The sequence below is a fragment of the Zootoca vivipara genome, chromosome 3 (assembly GCF_965207765.1).
Source record: "Zootoca vivipara chromosome 3, rZooViv2.hap1.1, whole genome shotgun sequence".
NCBI lineage: Eukaryota > Metazoa > Chordata > Lepidosauria > Squamata > Lacertidae > Zootoca > Zootoca vivipara.
The window spans coordinates 32,135,423-32,157,191 of record NC_142586.1 but is presented as its reverse complement, the minus strand read 5'-3'; the positions used below and the strand labels follow the sequence as shown (position 1 = coordinate 32,157,191).

Here is a 21,769-nt window from a genome sequence, read left to right as displayed (position 1 = left end):
TAAACCTATCTGTGCTTCTTCCATTCACGGCCTTCATTAATGGTTATGCTAAGTCTAAGATGATCTGATCCTATGTAGAAAAAGCTTCTTTTCTACTTTCTGTTGGGGGCGGGGGGAGAGAGAGAAAGACAGGAGGAGGATTCCCAGAGAAGTCCTGCTGACCAGAGTGTGTTCACAAGTGCTGGGGAAACAAACAAAGCTCAGGTGCGGGATTGAGGGTGATACCTTGGTCCCAGAAGGTGACATTCTACATTCGCTTAGACAACTGTGCTGGACATAGTTGCAAACGTTCCCTCCAAATGTTACATCAGAATTACCATGATCTTGAATTTCTATTTAACATATACATTGTGCTTTTAAAAAATTGTGTTTCTTAAAAGCCAACAATCTGGATAGTCATATCTTTAAATAAAAGCTACCATCAAACATTGTACGATATAGCATTTTTAATTTGACTATATAAAGCCATGTGCAAGGTTTGCAAACCGGCTGTTATATTTAAATAGGATTTTAAAATAGCCTAACAATTTGCTTTAATCACATATTATTGGAAGGAAGTTTATTTTGATACCAAAGTGCAAAAAAAAATATGTTAATAGATAAGGCGATCTTACTCAATAAGTTTCTTTATCCACAATGCTCTTAATTTTACTATATTCTTCAAAACAGGATGTTGAACAGAATAGTGCAATGGTATCCAACAGAAACAGCAATATACTATAATTTTCCACAGAAAATCACAAAATTTTACTGATCTATTTATTAAAAGCCCTAGGGTTGTTAAAAATTACCAGTCAAGCCACATTTATACATCTTTCTGTTATATCAGTTTAGCCTATTGCTTCACATCTATTAAAACCAATCAAACAACAGCTGTGAGAAGGCTTTATCATTTGTAGAATCAAAATATCCCTTAAAATATTTACATTTTACAATATAAAGGATAGTAAAACACAATGTCATGTACAAGCTTAGGTATTCAAGTTTTTGAAGCAAGAGAAATGGTTGGGAAGTTAATACAAATTATAGCATAAAGGCTAAAGGTTGTTAAAAAAACCTTATTAAAATGTGTACTCTAAAAGCAATAAAATTTGGACCATGCAGCCTTCTAATTTCTGCTCAAAAACTGTTTCAGATGCATGGGGTGGGAATATGATGATAAATACTGCTCTTTTTTCCTTTTGCTTGTCTTTTGAAAGTCTTCAACACCATTCAAGTATGCTGTATACTGCAACCAAACTTGGGTTTCTGAGAGTGTGTCACAGTCTTTTCTTTTCTTTTTAAGTCAGTGTAATCTAGGAAGAGTGAATGATACAAAATTCTCCTTTATATTTACTGGAGCATCTTCAAACAGAGAGCACAAATCACCAAAGGCTGCAAATATGTCAACTGAAGCCAAATCGAACAAAGAACCTTTATGCACTTTTTATTGCATATCAAAGGAAAACCATTAAATTATTGTCTATACAAGCTACGTAAAATTTTGAACAATTCAACCTCTGCTCCTAGGGCGGCTGAATGTAAAAGTAAATGAGCAAGCGGTACACCGGTTGGTACCCAACAAGACTTGTCTCTACAAAACATTAAACACTGGATATTTTTTTTAAAAAAGAAAGAACTGATGGCACAACTGATACCCAAGCATATATTTTTACAGAGTTTTAGGACATATTTAAAACAGATTATTTCCTGTTTATTAAAAACTTTAGAAGATAAGCTGTGGACCCCTTTCCCCGCTACTTTTACCTTTTGTTTTTCCCCCGGTCACTGTGGTCCCTGTCTTTTTGATGTCTATCTCGGGGCTTGTCACTCTCTCGCTCTCTGTGCCTCTCCCTACTTTTCTCTCTCTCCTTCTCCTGAGCACGCTCTTCACTTTTAGGAGCTTCCTTCTTGTCAAGATTCCTACTGTCTCTGGATTTGCCTTCAGAGTCTTTGTCACTATGTGAAAGTCGCGACCTCTCTTTGTCCCGATGCCCTTCCTCCCTGCTTTTCCTCTCTCTTTCTTTTTCCTGGTTTCTATCTCTATGCCTACTTCTTTCGGAATCCGGCTCCCAGTCATGCCTGCCCTTTTTCTGGTGGTGGGTCTCGCTGTAAAACCTCTGCCTGTGCTGGTCGCTTTTCCTCCTACCAAATCCCCTCTCCACATGGGGACCCTGCCGACCCCAAGGATCGCTGTGACGCCTCTCTGGCCTCCGGGTATCTCTACTCTGATAAAAGTGTTCTGGCCCCGAGAATCTCGGCGGTTTCTGAGCCAGGGGTGGCACTGGTGTAACTGGTCCAACAAAATGTGGGGGCTGACCTGACAGGTGCAAAACGGGTGGCCAAGGCATCAGAGGGTTCTGAGCAAAGCCAAAGCCTGGAGGAGGGAGGAGTGGAGGGGGCAGATGAGGAGGAAAGCCAAACACAGGATTGTTTTGGGGAGGAAAATTAGGGGCAACAGCCCCTTGAAACTGAAAGCCAGGTGGAGAAGTTTTGGTGTGCTGAAAATTTGGCTGTGGAGTCCTGATTGGTGAAAAGCTTCCACTTGCAACAGGGCTCGGCATTTTGGTACTGAATTCAGAACCACTGGCATTATCTGCTTCAAACTGAGATGACGACGGCGGTGTCAATAATCCTCTTCTAACGGGATGTACTGCCTCAATGCTCGGCATCAGTGCTTCTTCACACAACGGATTTGTATTTTCCGGCTGTGAGCACACACTGTCTGCTGTAGATGCAGCTGAAACCAACGACTTCTTGCACGCTTGACTATCACTTTGATCTGAGGCTAGGTCGTTTCCTGACAGTTGCTTATCTACTTTAGCCTGTTCAGTTTCTAAAGTGTCCGGTTGTTGACTATTCTGCATTTCTTCGTACTTAACACTGTCCCCATCGTTTTCTGAAGCACTGTTCTGTAGGCCTCGTCCCGCTGCTTGCCTTGGATCCCTTTTAAGATTGATGAACTGTGAACTATTCATAGTCATATTATCAACAGATGCTATGCCAGCATTATTGCTCCCAATTCCTTTCCCTGTGCTCGATGAGATGGGAAAATCTGTGGTCCTTTCCTGAGAAACATTATCACCGTCACCCAACCTTAGATTGCTTTCAGGAGTCTCTTTGGTTTCCTTGTTCTGTGACAGAATAGTTAGGTTTGCTAAAAATGCTTCTGTAGAAACATCTGGTGGTTTGCCCTTAAGACTTATGCTTGTCAGATTTTCTGACGAGCATGAGACATCGGCTACTGGTGTATCAGCTGCAGAGAAATTATCAATGGGTTCTTTTGAATTGTCCTTTTCCCCCTTCGTTTCTTCAGTTCCAGCAGTTACTATAGGAATGTCCCTTTGTTCTTCTTTTATGCTTGGCTTTTTATCTAATAAAGGCAGATCTTCACTAGCAAGCTGGCTAACTGCTGGCTGGATATGTTCAGACATCTGCCCCGTAGTGCCCAAAAGACTTTGAAGGATGTCATCAACTGGCAGTGGCTTACTTGCTAGCTCAAGAGCAGATTGCTGATTTTCCCATCCAACCAAAACTCCGGGAAGGAACCGCAGAGGCTTTGGTGGTTCAAGTTTGATGCTTTCCACAGCAGGCTCACTCACAGTTGTCTCTTCAGTATTTGATAGCTGCGACTTGATCCTTTGTTTGTGTAATACAGCTGTGAAGGAGTTGAAGAAGTCGTTCTCCTCTTCTTTTTCCACCGATTCAGAATGAAGGACTTCAGGTTTGCTCAGTTTACTCTTCTTTTCTGGGGGCAAATTCTCAGGACTCTCTTCAGCAGGACTAGGGTTCATACTGGTAGCAGAACTGGCCTGCCTTTTCAGCTTCTGACGAATTATCAACCCAAGCAACAAATTGGGTCGGTGCACTTCAATACCTGCATTTGGAAGGTGGGGAACCACAGTGGTATAATTAATAAGATAAACATACACTTCAGGGGAAAAAAACTATTTCTACCAAAAAGCTTATCTATGCCTCTGCAATCTCAGAAAACTCAGCTGGTCCAAGTAGTCAAATTTCCCAATGTCTCTCTCCAAGAGCTGCTCCCTGTAAGTAGAATTCCTATAGACTCTAAAATAATTAGTTCTTGTTAAATAAAGGTAAGCTTGCTTTATTCATGAGCAATAGGAAGCACAAATGCATGCTTGTTGAGGGGGAAAACTGAAAGGCGAGGTTCCTCAATGAGGGTGACTTCTCACATTTGCAAGCTTCATGCACACTCTCAAAATAAAAGCTTCAAGCTATCTGGTTTTGGGGATAATCAAAATGCACCTCAGCAGTTTAAATGTCAAAAACAAGATCTCTATCACTAACATGTGAAATGGCCAACTTTTGTTACCTACCAGGACCATCGAAAGGCACCAGCTGATGTGGAATTTTATCAGAGGCACCTAAAGGGATGATATATAAATCCTTGATTTGCTTCATGGTATTTGCAGCTACACCGTAACGCTTTCTGCTGCTGAAGTACGCAAACAGCAAAGCGTATGAAATCTGATCCTCTTCTGTCACGGGGGTAAAACGAACCACACAGATTTCCTATGGAGAAGGGAGGGGCGCAAATTAACTTACAATTTTTCCACTAGTTCTCTAAAGCAGAATTCAGCACTTGGTGGCAGGGGAGGAGAGGAGAGGGGAAAGTCAGCAATCATCATCTTGCTTTCAGGTACTTACTGCACGTGAAAGAGTTGGTTTTTCACACAAGGAGAATTTGACACTGCAGAGACTTCAGCTCCAGGTAAAGAAGGGCAGTCTCGGTTATTACAAGCTGCAGCCAAGAATAGGAGGAGTCTCCACAGCTTTTGGCAAAGCTATTGAAGGATTTCTCAGCAAGTGACCAGCCCAGCAAGCCACTTGTGGGTACTTATGAAGGAGGGAACTTCAGCCATTTGAACCAACTTATACAGGGGTTTATTTTTGGAGGCGTGCAGCTTGCCTTTTGAATAAAGCAGCCCTGAAATGTATACACTGTATGAATACTGCTTCTTATACTGTAGATAAATTAAATCAGATCCGATCTGATCATTAGACTAGCTCTAGTTCTCTGTGCAGAAAACGTACAGAAATTGCACATGCAGAATCTTGTAATATCTTTCGTTGTTGTTGTTTTTTTAAAAAAAATAACTCCCCACTCCAGCACTATGGAAATATTACTTGCAGAGATGCAATTGTATCTGCAAAATATTTTTAGTACTATGAATATTTCTGCATGGCTATCTGTGACAAATTGAAGCACTTTTAAAATGTTTATTTCTGCCCGGCTGGCAAAGAGTTAACCCACCTCCAGCCTGACTGGCATAGAACTCTGATGGGGGCGGGACTGTGCCCGGTTTGAAAGGAGGGAGGGTCGGTTTGGTGAGTTAGGAGGGAGAGGGAGGAAGGTGTGGTGTGGTGTTATGTGGTGGCTTATATGAAGACAGTTAAGAGGCTAGGAAAACTTAAAGTTAAATGTTTGACTGAGTTTATTTTGTACAACTGGAACAAAGCTAATTAATAAATGACACGTTAAAGAATCACTTATGTTTTTAACACAATAAAACTTCATCTCTGTTTTTGCCAACAAGAGGTCCGTTTGTATTTTTCCAGCGAGGTACCAGGACTCACAGCCGTGGTGACTCAAGAGAGGGCCAAACTCACCTCAGGCAGGGAGGTGGTGGTTTGTGTCCTGAAGTTACACGGAGGAGGCTTAGAAGGGTAACCTGAGGTGCCAAGAAGTTGCCAGAGTGCCTAGGGCAAACTTCTACAGTGGGGGAATCCAACTGAGGGAGACCCTTTACAGGAGGCAAGAGGTTATTCCTGGGGGACAGCCTAGAGTTTCTTAAGGTACCAGGCCACGTAGGCTGGAAGGCTCTCCTTACTTAGAAACCCATTAGGAAAAGGGGTTTATTTTTGAGGCGGCAGGAGAAGAGGGTGGGTGTTTTCCCCTCTGGATTCCTGTGTCGCAGTGATAGTAAGGTAGAGTGGGACCAGGGTCGTCACATTTTTGGTGGCAGCGTCGTGATCGAAATTCAAAGCTCACGCGCCTAGTTTGGTTTGAGTCTGTCAGGATTTTCCTGTGAGGAAAATGACTCACGTAAGAAAACCCAGAGAGGCAAAAGGAGATGAAAGAACGGAAGGGGCTGAGGGAAGCCCAGGTTCTGAGGTAGAACTGATGAAACTACGAATTGAGATGGCCCGAATTGAAGCTGAGAGGGAAAAGATAGCAGCTGAAAGTGAGAGGGAAAAAGCTAGAATTGAAAGTGAGAGAGAAAAAGCTAGGATTGAAGCTGAAAGTGAGAGGGAAAAAGCTAGAATTGAAAGTGAGAGAGAAAGAGCTAGGATTGAAGCTGAAAGTGAGAGGGAAAAAGCTAGAATGGAAGCTGAGGAGAGAATGCAGTCCGAGAGATTAAGGGTTCAATTAGAACAGGACAGAATGAAGCTTGAAGAGATACGTTTGCGATCAGAATTAACTAGTAGTCCAGTTAACAATGATAGTATCGCAATTAATTTAAAAAGGTTCCCCAAATTTGGAAAAGACGATAATGTCGAATCGTTTCTATTTACCTTCGAACGCGTTTGTGTGGAATTTCAAATACCTGAGGAGAACTGGATGCTTTATTTAAGACCTCAAATTTGTGGGATACTAAGTGAAATTTATGCTGACCTGAGGGAAGAAGAGCTGTCAAGTTACCAAGTATTTAAGCAAAGGGTCAGGGTTCGATGTGGGCTCACGGCTGAACAAAGCAGAAAGGCTTTTCGTGAGGCAAAAAAGGAACATAAAGAGACTTATGCCCAACTAGCTAGCCGCTTAGATAAATTACTTGACAGATGGATTCAAGGGAGTGGAGTGAAGGACTTTGATGAGTTAAAACAATTAATTTGTTTAGAACAATTTTTTAAGCAAATCCCTAGCAATTTACGTTGGTTCTTGAGGGATAAAAAACTGAAAACTGTGGCACAGGTTGCTGAGGTCTTAGACGAACTACAGGGAGATTTCAATGAAATAGCATTCCCAAAACACTCACAGAAGGGTAATCCATGGAGAAACAGAGAAAATAAAGACAGGCAAGAAAATTTTCCTGTCAGGGAATCAGTTTCTGACAAGACAGGGTATAAGAAAATCACTTGCTTCTTCTGTAATCGTGAGGGCCATGTACGTGCCAGGTGCCCCCTGCTGGTTAAGTCGCAAACTACACCTTCTGCAGCTAAACAAGTAAAACTGATAACGCAGTCACAGGAAAATAGCTCGCCTCAGACAGAAGGCTCAGAGAAAGCAGACAGTCCAGCTGAGACTACTTCTAAGGTCTTACAGGTCTGGAGGGCTGAGCAGGAGTGCAACCAAGATTACATGGAGCCAATTGAATTAAATGGTCAGGTTTTTTTAGGTTTGAGGGACACAGGAGCAGAAGTCTCACTTGTCAAATCACAATTTGTTCCAAAGGAGCAGTACCTCAAGGGTCAGTCCTATAGTTTAAAAGGCATATGGGGCCCACATTTTGAAGTACCATTAGCTGAAGTTGATATTACCTACAAAGGATTTTGTGGCAAGTGGAGAGTAGGAATCCTAAATGAATTGGAGGTACCCTTTTTAATAGGGAATGACCTAGCTAGTCAGAAGCACCGTATTCAAGTGATAACTAGGTCACAGTCTCAAGTCACTGAGAGTAATCCTCCTGCAGTTATAGAGACACCCATAGAACCTGGTGAGGATGAAGGGCTGATTAGCGTGCCAGTGGTCCAGGAGCACGGTGCCCAATTCTTGAGTGATCAAAAAGAGGATGAAACTATAAAAGAGCTGTGGGGTAAAGCACAAAGTCCTAATGCCGAAGTAACTGTGGAGAACCCCTGCTTATTTACCACCATTGAGGGAAGACTGTATAGAATTTCTAGGAGGAGGAAAACTGCTGCTGTGTGGGAAAGGAAGAAACAGTTAGTGTTGCCAAGAGCTTACCGGTTGCAAGTGCTACAAATGGCACACGACGCACCCTCAGCAGCGCATCTAGGCATTAGAAAGACTAGTGATAGAATCCAAGCAAGATTTTACTGGCCTGGGATGGGCAAAGACATCAAAGAGTATTGCAAGTCCTGTGTGATCTGCCAAAAAGCAGGCAAAAGAGCGGACAAAACGCGAGGCTTGTTACAGTCTATTCCCGTAATTACTGAGCCCTTTTCCAGAGTAGGAGTGGACATCCTCGGGCCTATCTCCAGAGTTACAAAAAGGGGGAATAAGTTTATTTTATGCCTCGTGGATTATGCTACGCGCTATCCAGAAGCAATACCTCTAAAGGACATTGACTCAAAGACTGTAGCAAAAGCCCTCATGTCGGTGTTCCTAAGGCTGGGATTCCCCAAAGAAATTATAACAGATTTAGGGACATCCTTCACGTCCAAGACCATGGAAGAGCTTTTAACTCTTTGTGGAATTAAGCATGTTAAAACTACGGCTTATCATCCACAGTCGAATGGCTTGACGGAGAAATTTAATTCGACCCTGAGCCGGATGCTAAAAACCTATTCCATCAATCATCCTAACGACTGGGATGAGAGGCTGCAACACTTCCTATTTGGTTATCGCGAAGTGCCGCAGGAGAGCACAGGGTTCAGTCCTTTTGAACTCCTATTTGGACGACAGCCACGAGGACCCCTAGACTTGATGAAAGCAGCGTGGTCAGGGGAGGAGCAGATCGACAGCCCTGATGTTGTGACGTATCTACAGGAGCTGCAGAGCGACCTTCAAGAGCTACGGGAGCAAGCTGCTCACAACTTGCAGCAGGCACAGCGTCGACAGAAGCAGTGGTATGATGCACACGCAAGAGACAGAACTTTCCAGCCTGGTGACAGTGTGCTCGTGTTAAGAACAAGACGTCGAAAGAAGTTGGAGATGTCGTGGGACGGTCCCTTCAAAGTGGTCGAGAGGATATCTGCGGTGAACTATTTGGTAGAGTTAGATGGGGAAGGGAACCGATGTAAGAATTTTCATGTAAATTTACTTAAGCCTTATTTTGACAGAAATAAGTTGGTGTTGCAAGTAAAGGGGAAGGTGACCCAAGGAATTCATTTAACTGGATGGGGAGAGCTAAGTAAGGGCACAACTCTAGCAGAGGTGTCATTCGATGAAAGTCTGACCCCAGAGCAAAAGGAGCAGTTAAAATTAGTCCTTGCTCAGTTTGCTCAGATCTTCTCAAACATCCCAGGGAGGACCAGCCTAGCAACTTATAAAATAGACACAGGGTAAGCACATAAGTGGGAAGGAAAACATCATAGCGGACGCTTTGTCTAGGTATATTTTTGAGAGGTATAGAATGGTGCAAAGTATTATATGAAACGGTGGTAACCCTAGCAAAACATTTGTGCTTAGGCGTTATAATCTAACACATGTCAAACATGGTTTATTTGTGTACAAGTTTATGAGATGTTAATTTAGTTGACTTTGTAATATGAGTGTTATAGAATGCATTGAAGGATTTATAACCCCAAGCCCATTGCTTTGGCATTGCTCTAGTTAGTTAAGAGCAAGCCGACGCAATGTCTTTGTGGTGGGGGAGATATGTGACAAATTGAAGCACTTTTAAAATGTTTATTTCTGCCCGGCTGGCAAAGAGTTAACCCACCTCCAGCCTGACTGGCATAGAACTCTGATGGGGGCGGGACTGTGCCAGGTTTGAAAGGAGGGAGGGTCGGTTTGGTGAGTTAGGAGGGAGAGGGAGGAAGGTGTGGTGTGGTGTTATGTGGTGGCTTATATGAAGACAGTTAAGAGGCTAGGAAAACTTAAAGTTAAATGTTTGACTGAGTTTATTTTGTACAACTGGAACAAAGCTAATTAATAAATGACACGTTAAAGAATCACTTATGTTTTTAACACAATAAAACTTCATCTCTGTTTTTGCCAACAAGAGGTCCGTTTGTATTTTTCCAGCGAGGTACCAGGACTCACAGCCGTGGTGACTCAAGAGAGGGCCAAACTCACCTCAGGCAGGGAGGTGGTGGTTTGTGTCCTGAAGTTACACGGAGGAGGCTTAGAAGGGTAACCTGAGGTGCCAAGAAGTTGCCAGAGTGCCTAGGGCAAACTTCTACAGTGGGGGAATCCAACTGAGGGAGACCCTTTACAGGAGGCAAGAGGTTATTCCTGGGGGACAGCCTAGAGTTTCTTAAGGTACCAGGCCACGTAGGCTGGAAGGCTCTCCTTACTTAGAAACCCATTAGGAAAAGGGGTTTATTTTTGAGGCGGCAGGAGAAGAGGGTGGGTGTTTTCCCCTCTGGATTCCTGTGTCGCAGTGATAGTAAGGTAGAGTGGGACCAGGGTCGTCACACTATCCATGCTTCGTAGCCAGTGTGCCCTATACTACCACTTCACTCCAGTCATCTGGTCTTCATATCATAAGAAAATATGCTGAATATGTGCTAAACATCCACATCTACTCATTTATCACCGAATAGAGAGCAGTTTTGTTAGGCTTTATCATTCGGAAGGACTAGGTGTTTCCATAAGAAGAGCCTGCTGGATCAGATCAATGGTCAGTCCATCTAGACCAAGGTTTCCCAACCTTGGGTCTCCAGCTGGGGTTGGACTACAACTCCCATCATCCCCTAGCTAACAGGACCAGTGGTCAGGGATGATGGGAATTGTAGTATGCCAAATAGGAGGAGGAGGAGGAAACTGTGCCTTAAAAAATATTTAAACTGGGTGGGGATGGGGGATTATTAACACCATACATTTCCAGGACCAGAACAAATTTGGTTTTACCTTTGTCCCCATGGCTTTTATTTTTTCAACATATTCCCAAACAGTCTGGGGTGATATCCTGCCACCAATTTGGATGCTATCTGGCAAATCCTATGGGAGGGGAAAATAATTATGCATTATTTATAACATTGTAAAATAATAGCTACTCTTCAAATACTTAATATACTTTTAAAACATCTTAAAGAAGTTACCAGAGAAGTACTGCTATAAAAGTACAGCTAAATGAGAAAAATCAATATCACTCATGATTCATAAAAGAAGGCACATTATTTCAAATGCTTAGTGAAGGGAGGAAGTAAAATTTCTACTGCCTTTCGAGTGCATGGGAATTTATAGAAACGAATTTATAGAAAGCCAGTATGTAAAAAAGCTAGCTAAAAGGTGTACAGTGCTGGAGATCTAATTTAAGTCGCTGATACACCTGTTGTTGTATCACCACAAGAAAAGTGGGCATGAGGGATGGAAGTATCTGTTATACAAAGTGCTATGACCGAAACCCTTCCTAAAATAAGAGAGAATGAACATAATCTCTTGGTGTTTTTAAATACTCTGCATTCACAATGCCATATTCAAATTTTAGTTGTTCGCAATGAAAAGAAAATTTGGGAAAGTTTCCAAGGTAGGTGACAACACAATATTTGAGTGTATACATACTACCTCTGTTAAACTTTCAAAAGAGCCAGAGATCGGGTAAGCCTTGATAACAAACTTTGCGACAGATGGCATGTTGATAAAGCCTTTCCAAATGAAGTTCAGGCGAGCCAGAAATAGTGTTTCACTTTCAACCATGCCAGGCATTTCTGATCTGTAGTGTGGAAAAAAAATAATGAATGCAAAACAGTCTAGTCTACTGCAAGGACGGTGGGGGGAGGGGATGACAGCAGGGACACTGGCTGGGGCAGCAACATTAACAGAGAGAAATATGTGCAAGACTAGTAATAATTTCAATCTATTTTCTTCCATCTTTGCTACAAATGTAACGGCAAGACCACCAAGACAGTTGGTAACAAAGAAAACGCAAAGACCAATATTTAAAAACAATCGCATTATTTTTTTTAAAAAAAACAGTTGTAACAAGCATCTGTTTTTCAATGCCTCTACTTTGTGTACTTGGAATACACACAGGTGGGTCAGTAAGCTTCTTTAAAAGTACACATGAAAGCTGCTTTTGTTTGTTTGTGTACAGTGGGGTTCCCTGCAGTAGTTTCCACTTATTTATGCACATAATATTAACTAGGGACAGCAGCCACAATTCTCTGTGACTGGCAACAACCATAAAATTATTACCTAGAGCTTGAAGCAGCAGCAAGTGCTGGATCTGGCAATTCTGTATCTTCCTCTAATAATTCTGAAGCCAAAATGTTTGTTGTTGAAGAAAGTGCATCCGCTATGCTTTCAGCTTCATTGTCTGATGGTTTACGGGCAACTCCAAAGGACACTTTCACATTTTTCCCAGAAAGGTCATCACTAGGTGGTGCCATTCGACCTTGAAAAGGCAAGTTGGAAAGTTTTGCTGTTTAAACCATACCAGATTTTTTTTGGGGGGGGGATTATCTTAACACTAAATTAAACCCAGAGGCTTTGTACATTTCTCTAATTTGCCCAACTGTCCAACCATTTTTAGATAATTATTAATGAAAATACAGATTTCCTAAAGAAATACAAAGTATTTGGATGCAACACTAAACCATGGTTTAGCATTATGACAAGTCACAGAAAGCCTAGGACTTGCACACTGCCCTGTCTCTATCTGGTACAGCAGTGTGGAAAAGTTCACAAGCTCTGGCTTACATTTTAAATAACCTTCTTGTGTCATTTGAACCTAGACAGACTGCAGTTATTCTTAATTGCAGTTAATTTGCTTCAACGAACTTCCAAGGAACTTTTGGCTCAGTTCAACTCGCTACACTTAAGATTAACCAAAGTTTAGAATTCAGACTAAACTGAAGTTAATATAAAACTGATCTCTTCCCTCCAGCCACACCAGACCATAGGGAGGTTGGAAGAACACGCAAAACGAAGACTCACTGAGGTGCAGTCTTCTAACCATAGTTTAGTGCATTATGCCAGGCTGCACCAATGTGGTAAAGCTAATGGTAGAGAAAAAGGACCTGATGGTCCCCAGTCAGAAGCAAGATGAATTTTCAAGATCACACTACATGCTGCAAAAAAAGCATAGGTACCCGAGTGGTATGTTAGTTAACATGGCTGAGTAGAACAAGGGAGGCCGGTTCAAATTCCCGCTCAGCCACAGAAACTCACCAAGTGACCTAGGACAAGTCACTGTCTTTCAGCCTGTTATAAGGATACGAGGGGCTGATAGAAAATAGACAGTTTATCAGACTGTGCCACTCCCATTGCTACTCTCACTGAAATTAAGAGCTAGCTATCCATAACGGGAGCTGTGGGGAACTTGTGGCTCTGCAGATGTTCACCTTCTGCAGCCCCAACATCTCAACTGGTTTTTAAGCATGGAAAAGTTAATACTACCTATGCAAATTTTGCAGTTGAGGTCAAACAGATGGTTCTTATGTTGACTTGTTGTATCAGGAGTGGCAGATTCATCCACTTCTTTATCTTTTTCAATCTGTTCCATTTTCTCCACAATCTTAACTGGAGGGGTTTCCTAAACAAGGAGAGACAGGCAATTTGTTAATAGAATTTTATTTTATATAGAATAAAAATACAACTTTATTATCAGAGCAACAACATACAGAGGTCTAGCTTACAGGTAATGTTAAGCCAAACCAAACCATAGCTTAATGCAAATAAGTAGGTGCCCAGATCGCAACTGCTACACTCCTCCCCCAGTCCTGCTGCTGCAGTGCTTCTTGGGGCTAAGACATGGTTTGGCTTGTGTTACACCCAAACCCAAGGTTATGGTTTGTCTCAGCCCAGACATTTTATTTTAACAGAATCAATGCATTGTTCGTTTTAAACAAATACACAACAACTTATTTTGTTAAAAAAACCAATATTTTTGCCATGATACCTGAATTTCCATTGGTGCTTCTTGCTCCTTTACTGGTGCCTCGCTCTCAATTTCTATTTCTCCTTTATGAGTAATTTTTGTGATTGGTCGTATTTCCACTTCCCTCTGCTCTTTTTCAATCATTTCAATTGTCTATCAAGAAACAACAAAGAACAGAACAGATATACAGTGTGAAAACCTATGAAAACATCACCAGAAGCAGCCCCAAAATATGGGTGGAAAGGTGGCTTAATTGCAACTCCCATAATAATCCCTGAACACTGGACATGCTGGGTGAGGATGATGGGAGATGAAACCTAAGTTAGAGAAGACAGTTGTCCGAGAGATGAAAACTAGAGGCCTCCTCCTTCATTGGATGTTTAGCATGAAGAATAGGCAGAAGATGTAGAGAGAGCAACAGATGGTGGATACAATTATTCCATGTTTGCTTCACAGCCAGAGGTATGGGCCTGGCTGTAAAGCTGAACTATAGTCAAACATTACATGCAGAAGACTTGAGCTTGTGCACTCTCCCTTCCTCTCTCCTTCAACTGGAAGCTCCCATTTCCATTTTCAATTAATTTCACATTATGCCTGAATCCTACGTTGTACTTAAAACTTAATTATGGGTTATTGAAACAGGACAACTTCTTGGCACCGTTTGAAGTCGGTATGTGTTTGGGGCATAATGCAGTTAGCTAAAAACAGAAGCGAAAGATTTCAATCTCCCACCCTGCTCTCATAGCCATACCAGAAAAGGAGAGAGGTAAAGGAAGCTGACAAGCCTGAGGCTTGCTTGCTGCTAAACCACAGCAAACCGTCTAAATTCAGCTGTTATCTCCCAATTAACTCAGCTTCCAAGGATGGAATGGCTACACTTCTGGAAGGATGACTCTTCTATTCGGTAGAAAGATGGTCACTGGATCAAGGATGAACTATTTCAAAACCATGCACTGATAAGCAAGTTCCAAACCAATAATAGGAGCCACACTGAATAGGCTTTAAGCAGCATCAATGGGGGGACAGGTTTGGAGCACGCTGCCACCAAAGATTTTGGTTTTATTTTTGTAGGTACGGTATTCACTTCTTTGGAAGAAAGCAAAGGCTATGATAGCGACAGAGGTGCAATAGGCCTTACCCAAGACATCACATTCTTGTCAAATGCATCCCTTTATTTTTCCCTGGAAAATATTGACTTCTATAGGACTAATTAAAGGGATGTACTTGGCAATACGGCTGGGGGTGAGGAAGCAATCTGGCCCAGGCTCAGACACAAGTTGGTCTAGCCTCCACAAAGAGAGAACCTATCAGGTGGGAAAGAATGTACAATAACTGTATGAACAGAGAACACATATATCTATCACATCAATTCTTTGCAGGGATCCTGGCAATCTACAGGTCTGCTTGTAATTTAGGAGCAGTAAAATATTTTCCCTTTGCCACTAGACTTCAGATGGTGAACGGGAAACACGGAAGACAAGTGGAAAGCTTTGAAATTTGTATTGATTAGCACTAGGAAGCAGGTGATCCATTAAATAAATAACTGTAGATTAAGCATACATGTCTGTTTTCTCTTTTCCTCCATGCAGCTAGTTCTTTGGAAGCCAGCTCTTCCGGACTCATTCTTATGAGATGGTCTGGAGTTACTTCACCTTTCAATACTCTTTTGAACAGTATCTGGGGAAACAATCAGTAATTAGTTATAGTTAACAATTTAAAAAATATTAATCTACAGGTTTCTAATTCAATTTCAACAAGAAAAGAAAACTGTGGTTTTTCAATCTCACCTGTACATCATTAAAAAAACTGCCCTCTCTACACAGATACAAATAGTTGTGCATTAATGTCCTTAATGGATCTGCTGAAATGTTATGCTCACCATTTCACAAAGTGAAGTCAGAATTCTTTAAAAATCCTTAGCATGTTTTAATGGTTTTTTTTAAACAAATAATGATCTCTTTGCTAGCCTGAAGGAGACATCTCAAAAAAGGAAACTCGGGTGAATTTTCAGTGTCTGATTTTTCAAACAATAGTTATTGAAAAAATGATATTGTCATCAAGGAAAAAGATTTTAAGAGGTGCTGGTAGCTTAAATTAGGTGAACAAGGCAATAGACAGATGGGTCCTTTGTAGAATTTTGTATAGTTAAACATAACAAGAAACATTAGAATGCAGGAATGGAAACTTCCAAGAACACACAGAAAGTTGGAGATTTATCAGACAACTTATTTCATTGGCAGACTTGATCAGCAGGCATATATCTAAGTACCTTTCAGCAATACTTTAGTTTTAAAGAAGTCAACAGAGAGCAACAATAGTAAGGAATCATAAAGAAGTGAGCTTATAGATTGGGCTGACCCACATTTTTTTTCAGGTGGAATCCAATGCTGCTGTTCCACTCACATAACAGCTTTTGACCCACAAAATTCCTCCAGTAACACAAGAAAAGAAGAAATGTTTTTAGAAGTTTCCCCATCCCATTGCAGCCCCTTCCCCACCCCCAATCACCAGGCTTAACCAGAGAGTGATACCACAGAGGACTGCAAGAGGAGGGAGGAAATAATCTCCACTCCTCTATTACATTAGCGGACGTGCCTGCTGAAACAAGAGTTATTCCATGGGTCAACAGCGGGACTGGACTCTACCCATCGTCAGTCACAAACATTATTCAATTTGGATATGCTACCAAAATAACTGAAAGACAACAATGCCAGCACTTTTTTTGGGGGGGGGGGAGAAGAGAACCATAAGCAGGCTATATTTTATCACACTGACCCCGTTAAGAAAGTCAAGCACTAATGGAAAGATTTCAGAATGCGTATCAAACATAGATAACATTACATACATTGTTTTTGGGATCTTTCAGATTGAATATCAAGCTTCTGTACTTATTCTTATACTTGGAATCAGTATCTCGGAAAAAAGAAAATAGTTCTTTTTCAATTTTAGTTGCAACTTTTGCTGCTCTTTCTTCAGGGATCTTCAGTGTGGAGTCTGCAAGCCTGAAAAATACGCACATCATACGTTTTTGGTTTTGTTTTGGGGTTTTTCCCAGCAGGAAACAATAACAATTGAACTATTAACAATTTGTTTAGCTCGTCGGCCACACCTTTTCTCCAGGATTTCTTTAAGAGACTGCCGAACACTTTGCCTTATTTGATCAGCAGAAGGTTTGGATGCAGGGGCAGTAGCTGGGTGTACATTACTGGTTGCTCCCTTCTCCATTTTCTTTTTCTTTACTTCCTGTTTATCCTGAACACCTGCATTAAAATATAAATGTCACATCATGGGATAGCTTTACTAACTTGAATTTGAAATTTCACAAGGTTGAAGGGAAGGCGTTGTTGCATTCAAAGGAGCATACAATTACGTAATTTTGGATTTACACAACTGATTATCCTGTTGGGATTAGTACAAAACAATATAGGCTCCAGAGGGTTCTATGCATGGTTTTATTTTTAAAAAAAAACCTGTAAACCAAGTCCATCTCTAATAGAAATTGACCGAATTACTGGACAGACAGCAAATTACTCAACTGATCCTAAATACTTTCTATTAAAAGTCATCCTTTTTAAAATTTATGTTAAAGCATCCAAATTGTAGACCATAGCTTTGTAAGACCTGGTTTGTAGGATCCTAAAGCCTGCATGAGGAAGCAACTTACTTTCTCTTGTCACTATAGACACCCAAGTCCAGTGAGCCCTTAGTGGCCGTCCCCCTTCACATTATTTACTTCCAGCAATGTAAACAATATTTTAGGAGTCCAAATCTTCCATTATCAGGTTAAGCTGCAACCCCCACAGCAGTATTTTAAAATGAGCACTTATATATTTCATTCCATGTGTCACAGGTGCGGTAGCGGCTACTCTAGAGTAACGACTCCTCACAGCGTTGCATTTTCATGCTTTTATTAAGTGCACACTATTTACAGTGCAGAGTCAGTACTATGTACATGTTGTCAGTCTAGGTCAGAACCTCCGAATGGAGATTCGCGTGTCTTTTTCCAGCAAAGTAGTCTGGGAATACTGAATCTCCGCCCCCGTCGCTTCTTGCGCAATTCCGGGACCGGCGGGAGCGGTCTTCTTGCCGCGCTTTCCCTGCTTCCCCCTTCCTTTCCTAAGTGGAGCAGTGGCTCCGCTACTCTGCCTGAGCCATGCCCTCTGCTTCCTGATTCCCCGCTGGAGACATCCCCCTCCCCGCTCCCACTGGCGCTGGGAGAAGAGCTTGTGCTTAAGATGGGAGGAGGCTGTCTTTAGCTTCTGTCCCTCACACCATGTATTAACACAGGCATCCCCAAACTGCGGCCCTCCAGATGTTTTGGCCTACAACTCCCATGATCCCTAGCTAAGAGGACCAGTGGTCAGGGATTATGGGAATTGTAGTCCAAAACATCTGGAGGGCCGAAGTTTGGGGATGCCTGTATTAACATTATATTTTAAATGTGGTGTTGTTTTTGTTTTTAAAAAAGCTACTTCACAATTTTTAATTACCGGTTTTTGTTGTGCTTTCACTTGAACAAGAGACATTAAGATTGTCTTTATTCATCCTTTCGTGTTTGTCTTCCGATGATCGCTGAGGACATGCAACCATTTGTCCTGTTTTCCTAACAGGAATTTGCTGCCTTTTTTTCATCTCAGAATCTCTGCATTCTGTTACTGGTTTTCCATCACCAGATTCCTGTAACAAATGTTAAGAAATTTTAGAGAGCATTTGGACTGCAGTCCTTTCTAACAGAATGATCAGTTTTATACCTATACATTTACGTGTGTGTGTGTTAATTAGATATAGATCAAAAAATAGAGGAAATTATGCATCTCTGCCTATGAAGCCAAGCAAAAGGCCTCAAAACAGAATACAGTATTAACACCCAATGCACTGAAACATGAGGCCACAAGTTTATTTATTCTTTAAAAATATTTATATACCACTATTCATGAAAGCTTCACCAGAGCAGAGAACCTTCTGTGAGGTTCACATTCACACCATACATTCCTCAAAGAATTTGGAGCGCTGTCATCCGTTATTTTTCTCTATGTTGCGAGTGCAGACAGACAGAATATATATTTTTATGTTAGGGGTAATGCAAGTTGAGTGGTTAAAGTACATAATCACCAGACATTCTGCACATTCACCAGGGTTCAGTGTGCATGTGCTCATAATCCATTCATGAGGGTGCACATTTCCCAGTCAATATAATCTCCAATGAGCCTTGTTCAAAAAATGTACAGAATTCAGCCAATATATGCAAATTCCCTAAACTGTGTTAGAGATTATGTATCCCATTGTCTTATAAATCACATAAAAAATTACAGGAGCCTACAAAAGTTACTGTTGTTATCATCATCATCATCACTATATAGCAACTACAATAGCATTTCTTACCCTTTTAAAAATTTTGACCTTGTGCTTCACAGTCTCTTCTCCCTGCTTTGTTTTACTTTGTGGACACATGGAGATTTGTTTTGCTATTCCAGGCTTTTCGCACTCCATCATTCTACCTTCTTGTGTTGTTTCCGGTTTCACTTGTGCATCCAGTTTATTTTGATTGACTGGGTCGGGTTTTTTGTCTTCTGCAGCACAACATTTTATACATACGTATTCTTTGTCTTCTTCTCCCATTTGCTGTGCTTGAGAAAGACTCAGACCAACACAGTCACCATGAAACCAATCATCACACCTGCCACAGCCTACCATAAACCTGAAACAAGGAAAAAAACAAATGACTTAATGTGCTTAAGATTTTACATTTCCTTGACTGTAAAAATATCACATCTTAAAGTGAGTATATTGCAGCACTGGCTCCACTCAGCTTGTTGGAGATTGCATCCACTGCTCCAGCCTTACAACATGGTAGGAGTTGACACCAAAATTGGATCTTGTCACACTAATTTAGAAATGCAGCAGTTTGGATATCAAAGAATTATTTGGCTATCAAATAGACCTGGAAAAGAAACTGATTAAATTGCTTATACACCTTTAAAAGTATATGTGCCCCTCCAAATATGCTATGCCTCTCATAGTATGAAATAATCCAGCACAACAGAAAAATCAAATTGTCATAAATCACCAAAATATTAGCAAATGAGGACCTAAGCTGGCCAACTGGGCATCACATGACATTTTATATCCTTACATTATTCAAAATGCAGCTTTATCATTCTAGACCATTAAACAAGCATGGCTGCAACTGCCACAAACCAACAAAGTTAGTGAAGCAGAAGTTCACAATTCCAGTGCAAGAAACAATTCCATTCCTAAACAGAATAAAAGTTGGTCTTTTCATAGATCTATTTATTTTGCAATTAATCTCCTAATATATATTTGTGCTAACGGGCACCTTACATTTTTCATAGTATTGAAACTTAAAATAACCCAAACCAAGAAATAATCTTAACTTCCCCTTGCACTCATCAGTAGTCTTTACTTTCTCTATTTTCTAGGGAGGGAGAAGGGTGTACCATTTTATGGACATCCAAGCTCTTGTATTTTGAATTTCCCCTTAAAATGATATAGAAAACAAAGTGGAGTTGAAACAGTTGAGGGAAGCTTAAGGGCAGCCTTCTGGTGGATATGCATTTCTATCTTTCAAGCATTTGACAAAGACCAACATCCAGAAAATCATGGGTGGTATTCAACTAAGTTGTTGCATGCACAGATTGAGCCCGGCTCATGCAACAGGACTTTTCACACTGCTTCTCTGCACCACCTAAATCTGCCCTGAAGGGTTGGAGAAACCACCAGAACAGGTGGGGGGCACAGCTGTAAGGAGTGAGCCAAAACTCACTGCACAAGCAGCTCATTCCCCCTGCCCCCAAACCTCAATTAACACTACGTTAAATTCCCTCCTCATGTTTACAACAAGAGGACTGAAGTACTCACTAGAGAGCAAAGATCAACGTTAAAAGTGCTCCGTATCAGCTTGGGTAACTTCCCCCCACAAATTTACTTGTTATATAATTTACATTATTCACAAAGATTTGGAAGTTCTAGTGTTAAGATCTTATCAGGAAGATGCAAACACAAACAACCTTTTTGTCAAGATTCACTAAGGCAATTCCTGACAAGCCTGCCATTACATGCTGAGTCCAGCCAATAGTTTGTTGCTCCAAGTAACTGAAAGCAACCATTCTAATGAAGTGAGGAACAATGCAGTTGGCCCAATAACCTTAGTATCTGTCTTGTTCTACACTGCTAACTCACATTCCTCTAATAACAACAACAATAACAATAGACCTGTCTGATACTTGATAAATCCTGTTTTTTTGGGAGTCTGCTGAGGTACACAATACATAGCCAGAATGCTATATAGAGCATGGGATCCTAAAGTATGACTGGCCTATGTCAAGTAAGAAACGAGTAAGAACAGTGTACTTCACTTCCTCTTACACCACTAAAGACAGCTCAAGCTCAGAGGGGTAAAATAACTCCAAGTACAGATTCACATTCATATACTTGTTACTTGGACTAGTGTTTTACCATATGGGTTTCCAGCCAATACTTACATATGTGACCATTTGGCTTCTAACAATCAGAGGGGTGTGTGTGTGTGTAGTGTTCCATTAACAATTTCTTTATGCTTCATTCAGGCGTAAGAAAGAAATCTCAGCTGTCAGCTCATACATAAAACTTATTAAGTATTTCAGATTATCTTCCAGGCTTTTAGTCTAGCCTACTGCTAAACATATTACCTGATAATAAGCACTAGTGGTTTCAACCAAATTTTCTGTCAGGTAACTGTGTCCGTAATTTGAGCCTATCACAATTTCCAAGATGGCCATAAAAACTAGCATATTTGAAGACCAGGAACTAATTTTACTGTTTTCTATGGCGGGGGAATCATGACATTTTCCATCACAACCATAACATTCTAGAATGTCACGTTCCAGTTTAAGGATCCCAAAACTTATTGCAAATCTCATTATGACAATATGAAGTATGTCTGATAAATCCATATACAATACGTAAATTCAATCTGCAGCACGCTGAACTAGCTATGTGGAGGGCTATGATATGTTCAGATTTAGCGTGAAAATAATTGTATTTATTTGCTTTAAAAATCTGATAGGAATTAGAAATTGAATGTTTAAATGTAGCAG

General features: G+C 41.0%; 1 protein-coding gene across 19 annotated transcripts in view; it reads right to left on the bottom strand.

Annotated features, from left to right (window-relative positions):
- Positions 1-428: 428 nt before the first annotated feature.
- Positions 429-21,769, bottom strand: part of PHF3 (PHD finger protein 3) — a 49,602-nt gene continuing 28,261 nt past the window's right edge. For 15 of the 19 annotated variants that reach the window (XM_088665828.1, XM_088665824.1, XM_088665831.1 and 12 more), the window contains 13 exons: positions 19,056-19,371; positions 18,164-18,350; positions 16,783-16,933; positions 16,519-16,675; positions 15,234-15,350; positions 13,695-13,826; positions 13,193-13,328; positions 11,990-12,188; positions 11,357-11,507; positions 10,703-10,792; positions 4,323-4,518; positions 1,747-3,856; positions 429-1,295 (listed from right to left, as the gene is read on the bottom strand). In XM_088665828.1, the coding sequence (XP_088521954.1) occupies positions 1,286-1,295; positions 1,747-3,856; positions 4,323-4,518; positions 10,703-10,792; positions 11,357-11,507; positions 11,990-12,188; positions 13,193-13,328; positions 13,695-13,826; positions 15,234-15,350; positions 16,519-16,675; positions 16,783-16,933; positions 18,164-18,350; positions 19,056-19,371 (3,952 nt within the window). In that variant the 3' untranslated portion in view covers positions 429-1,285. Of the gene's footprint in view, positions 3,857-4,322; positions 4,519-10,702; positions 10,793-11,356; positions 11,508-11,989; positions 12,189-13,192; positions 13,329-13,694; positions 13,827-15,233; positions 15,351-16,518; positions 16,676-16,782; positions 16,934-18,163; positions 18,351-19,055; positions 19,372-21,769 lie in introns of all 19 variants that reach the window. The other 4 variants (XM_035109689.3, XM_088665835.1, XM_088665827.1 and 1 more) reach the window with 3 other exon arrangements.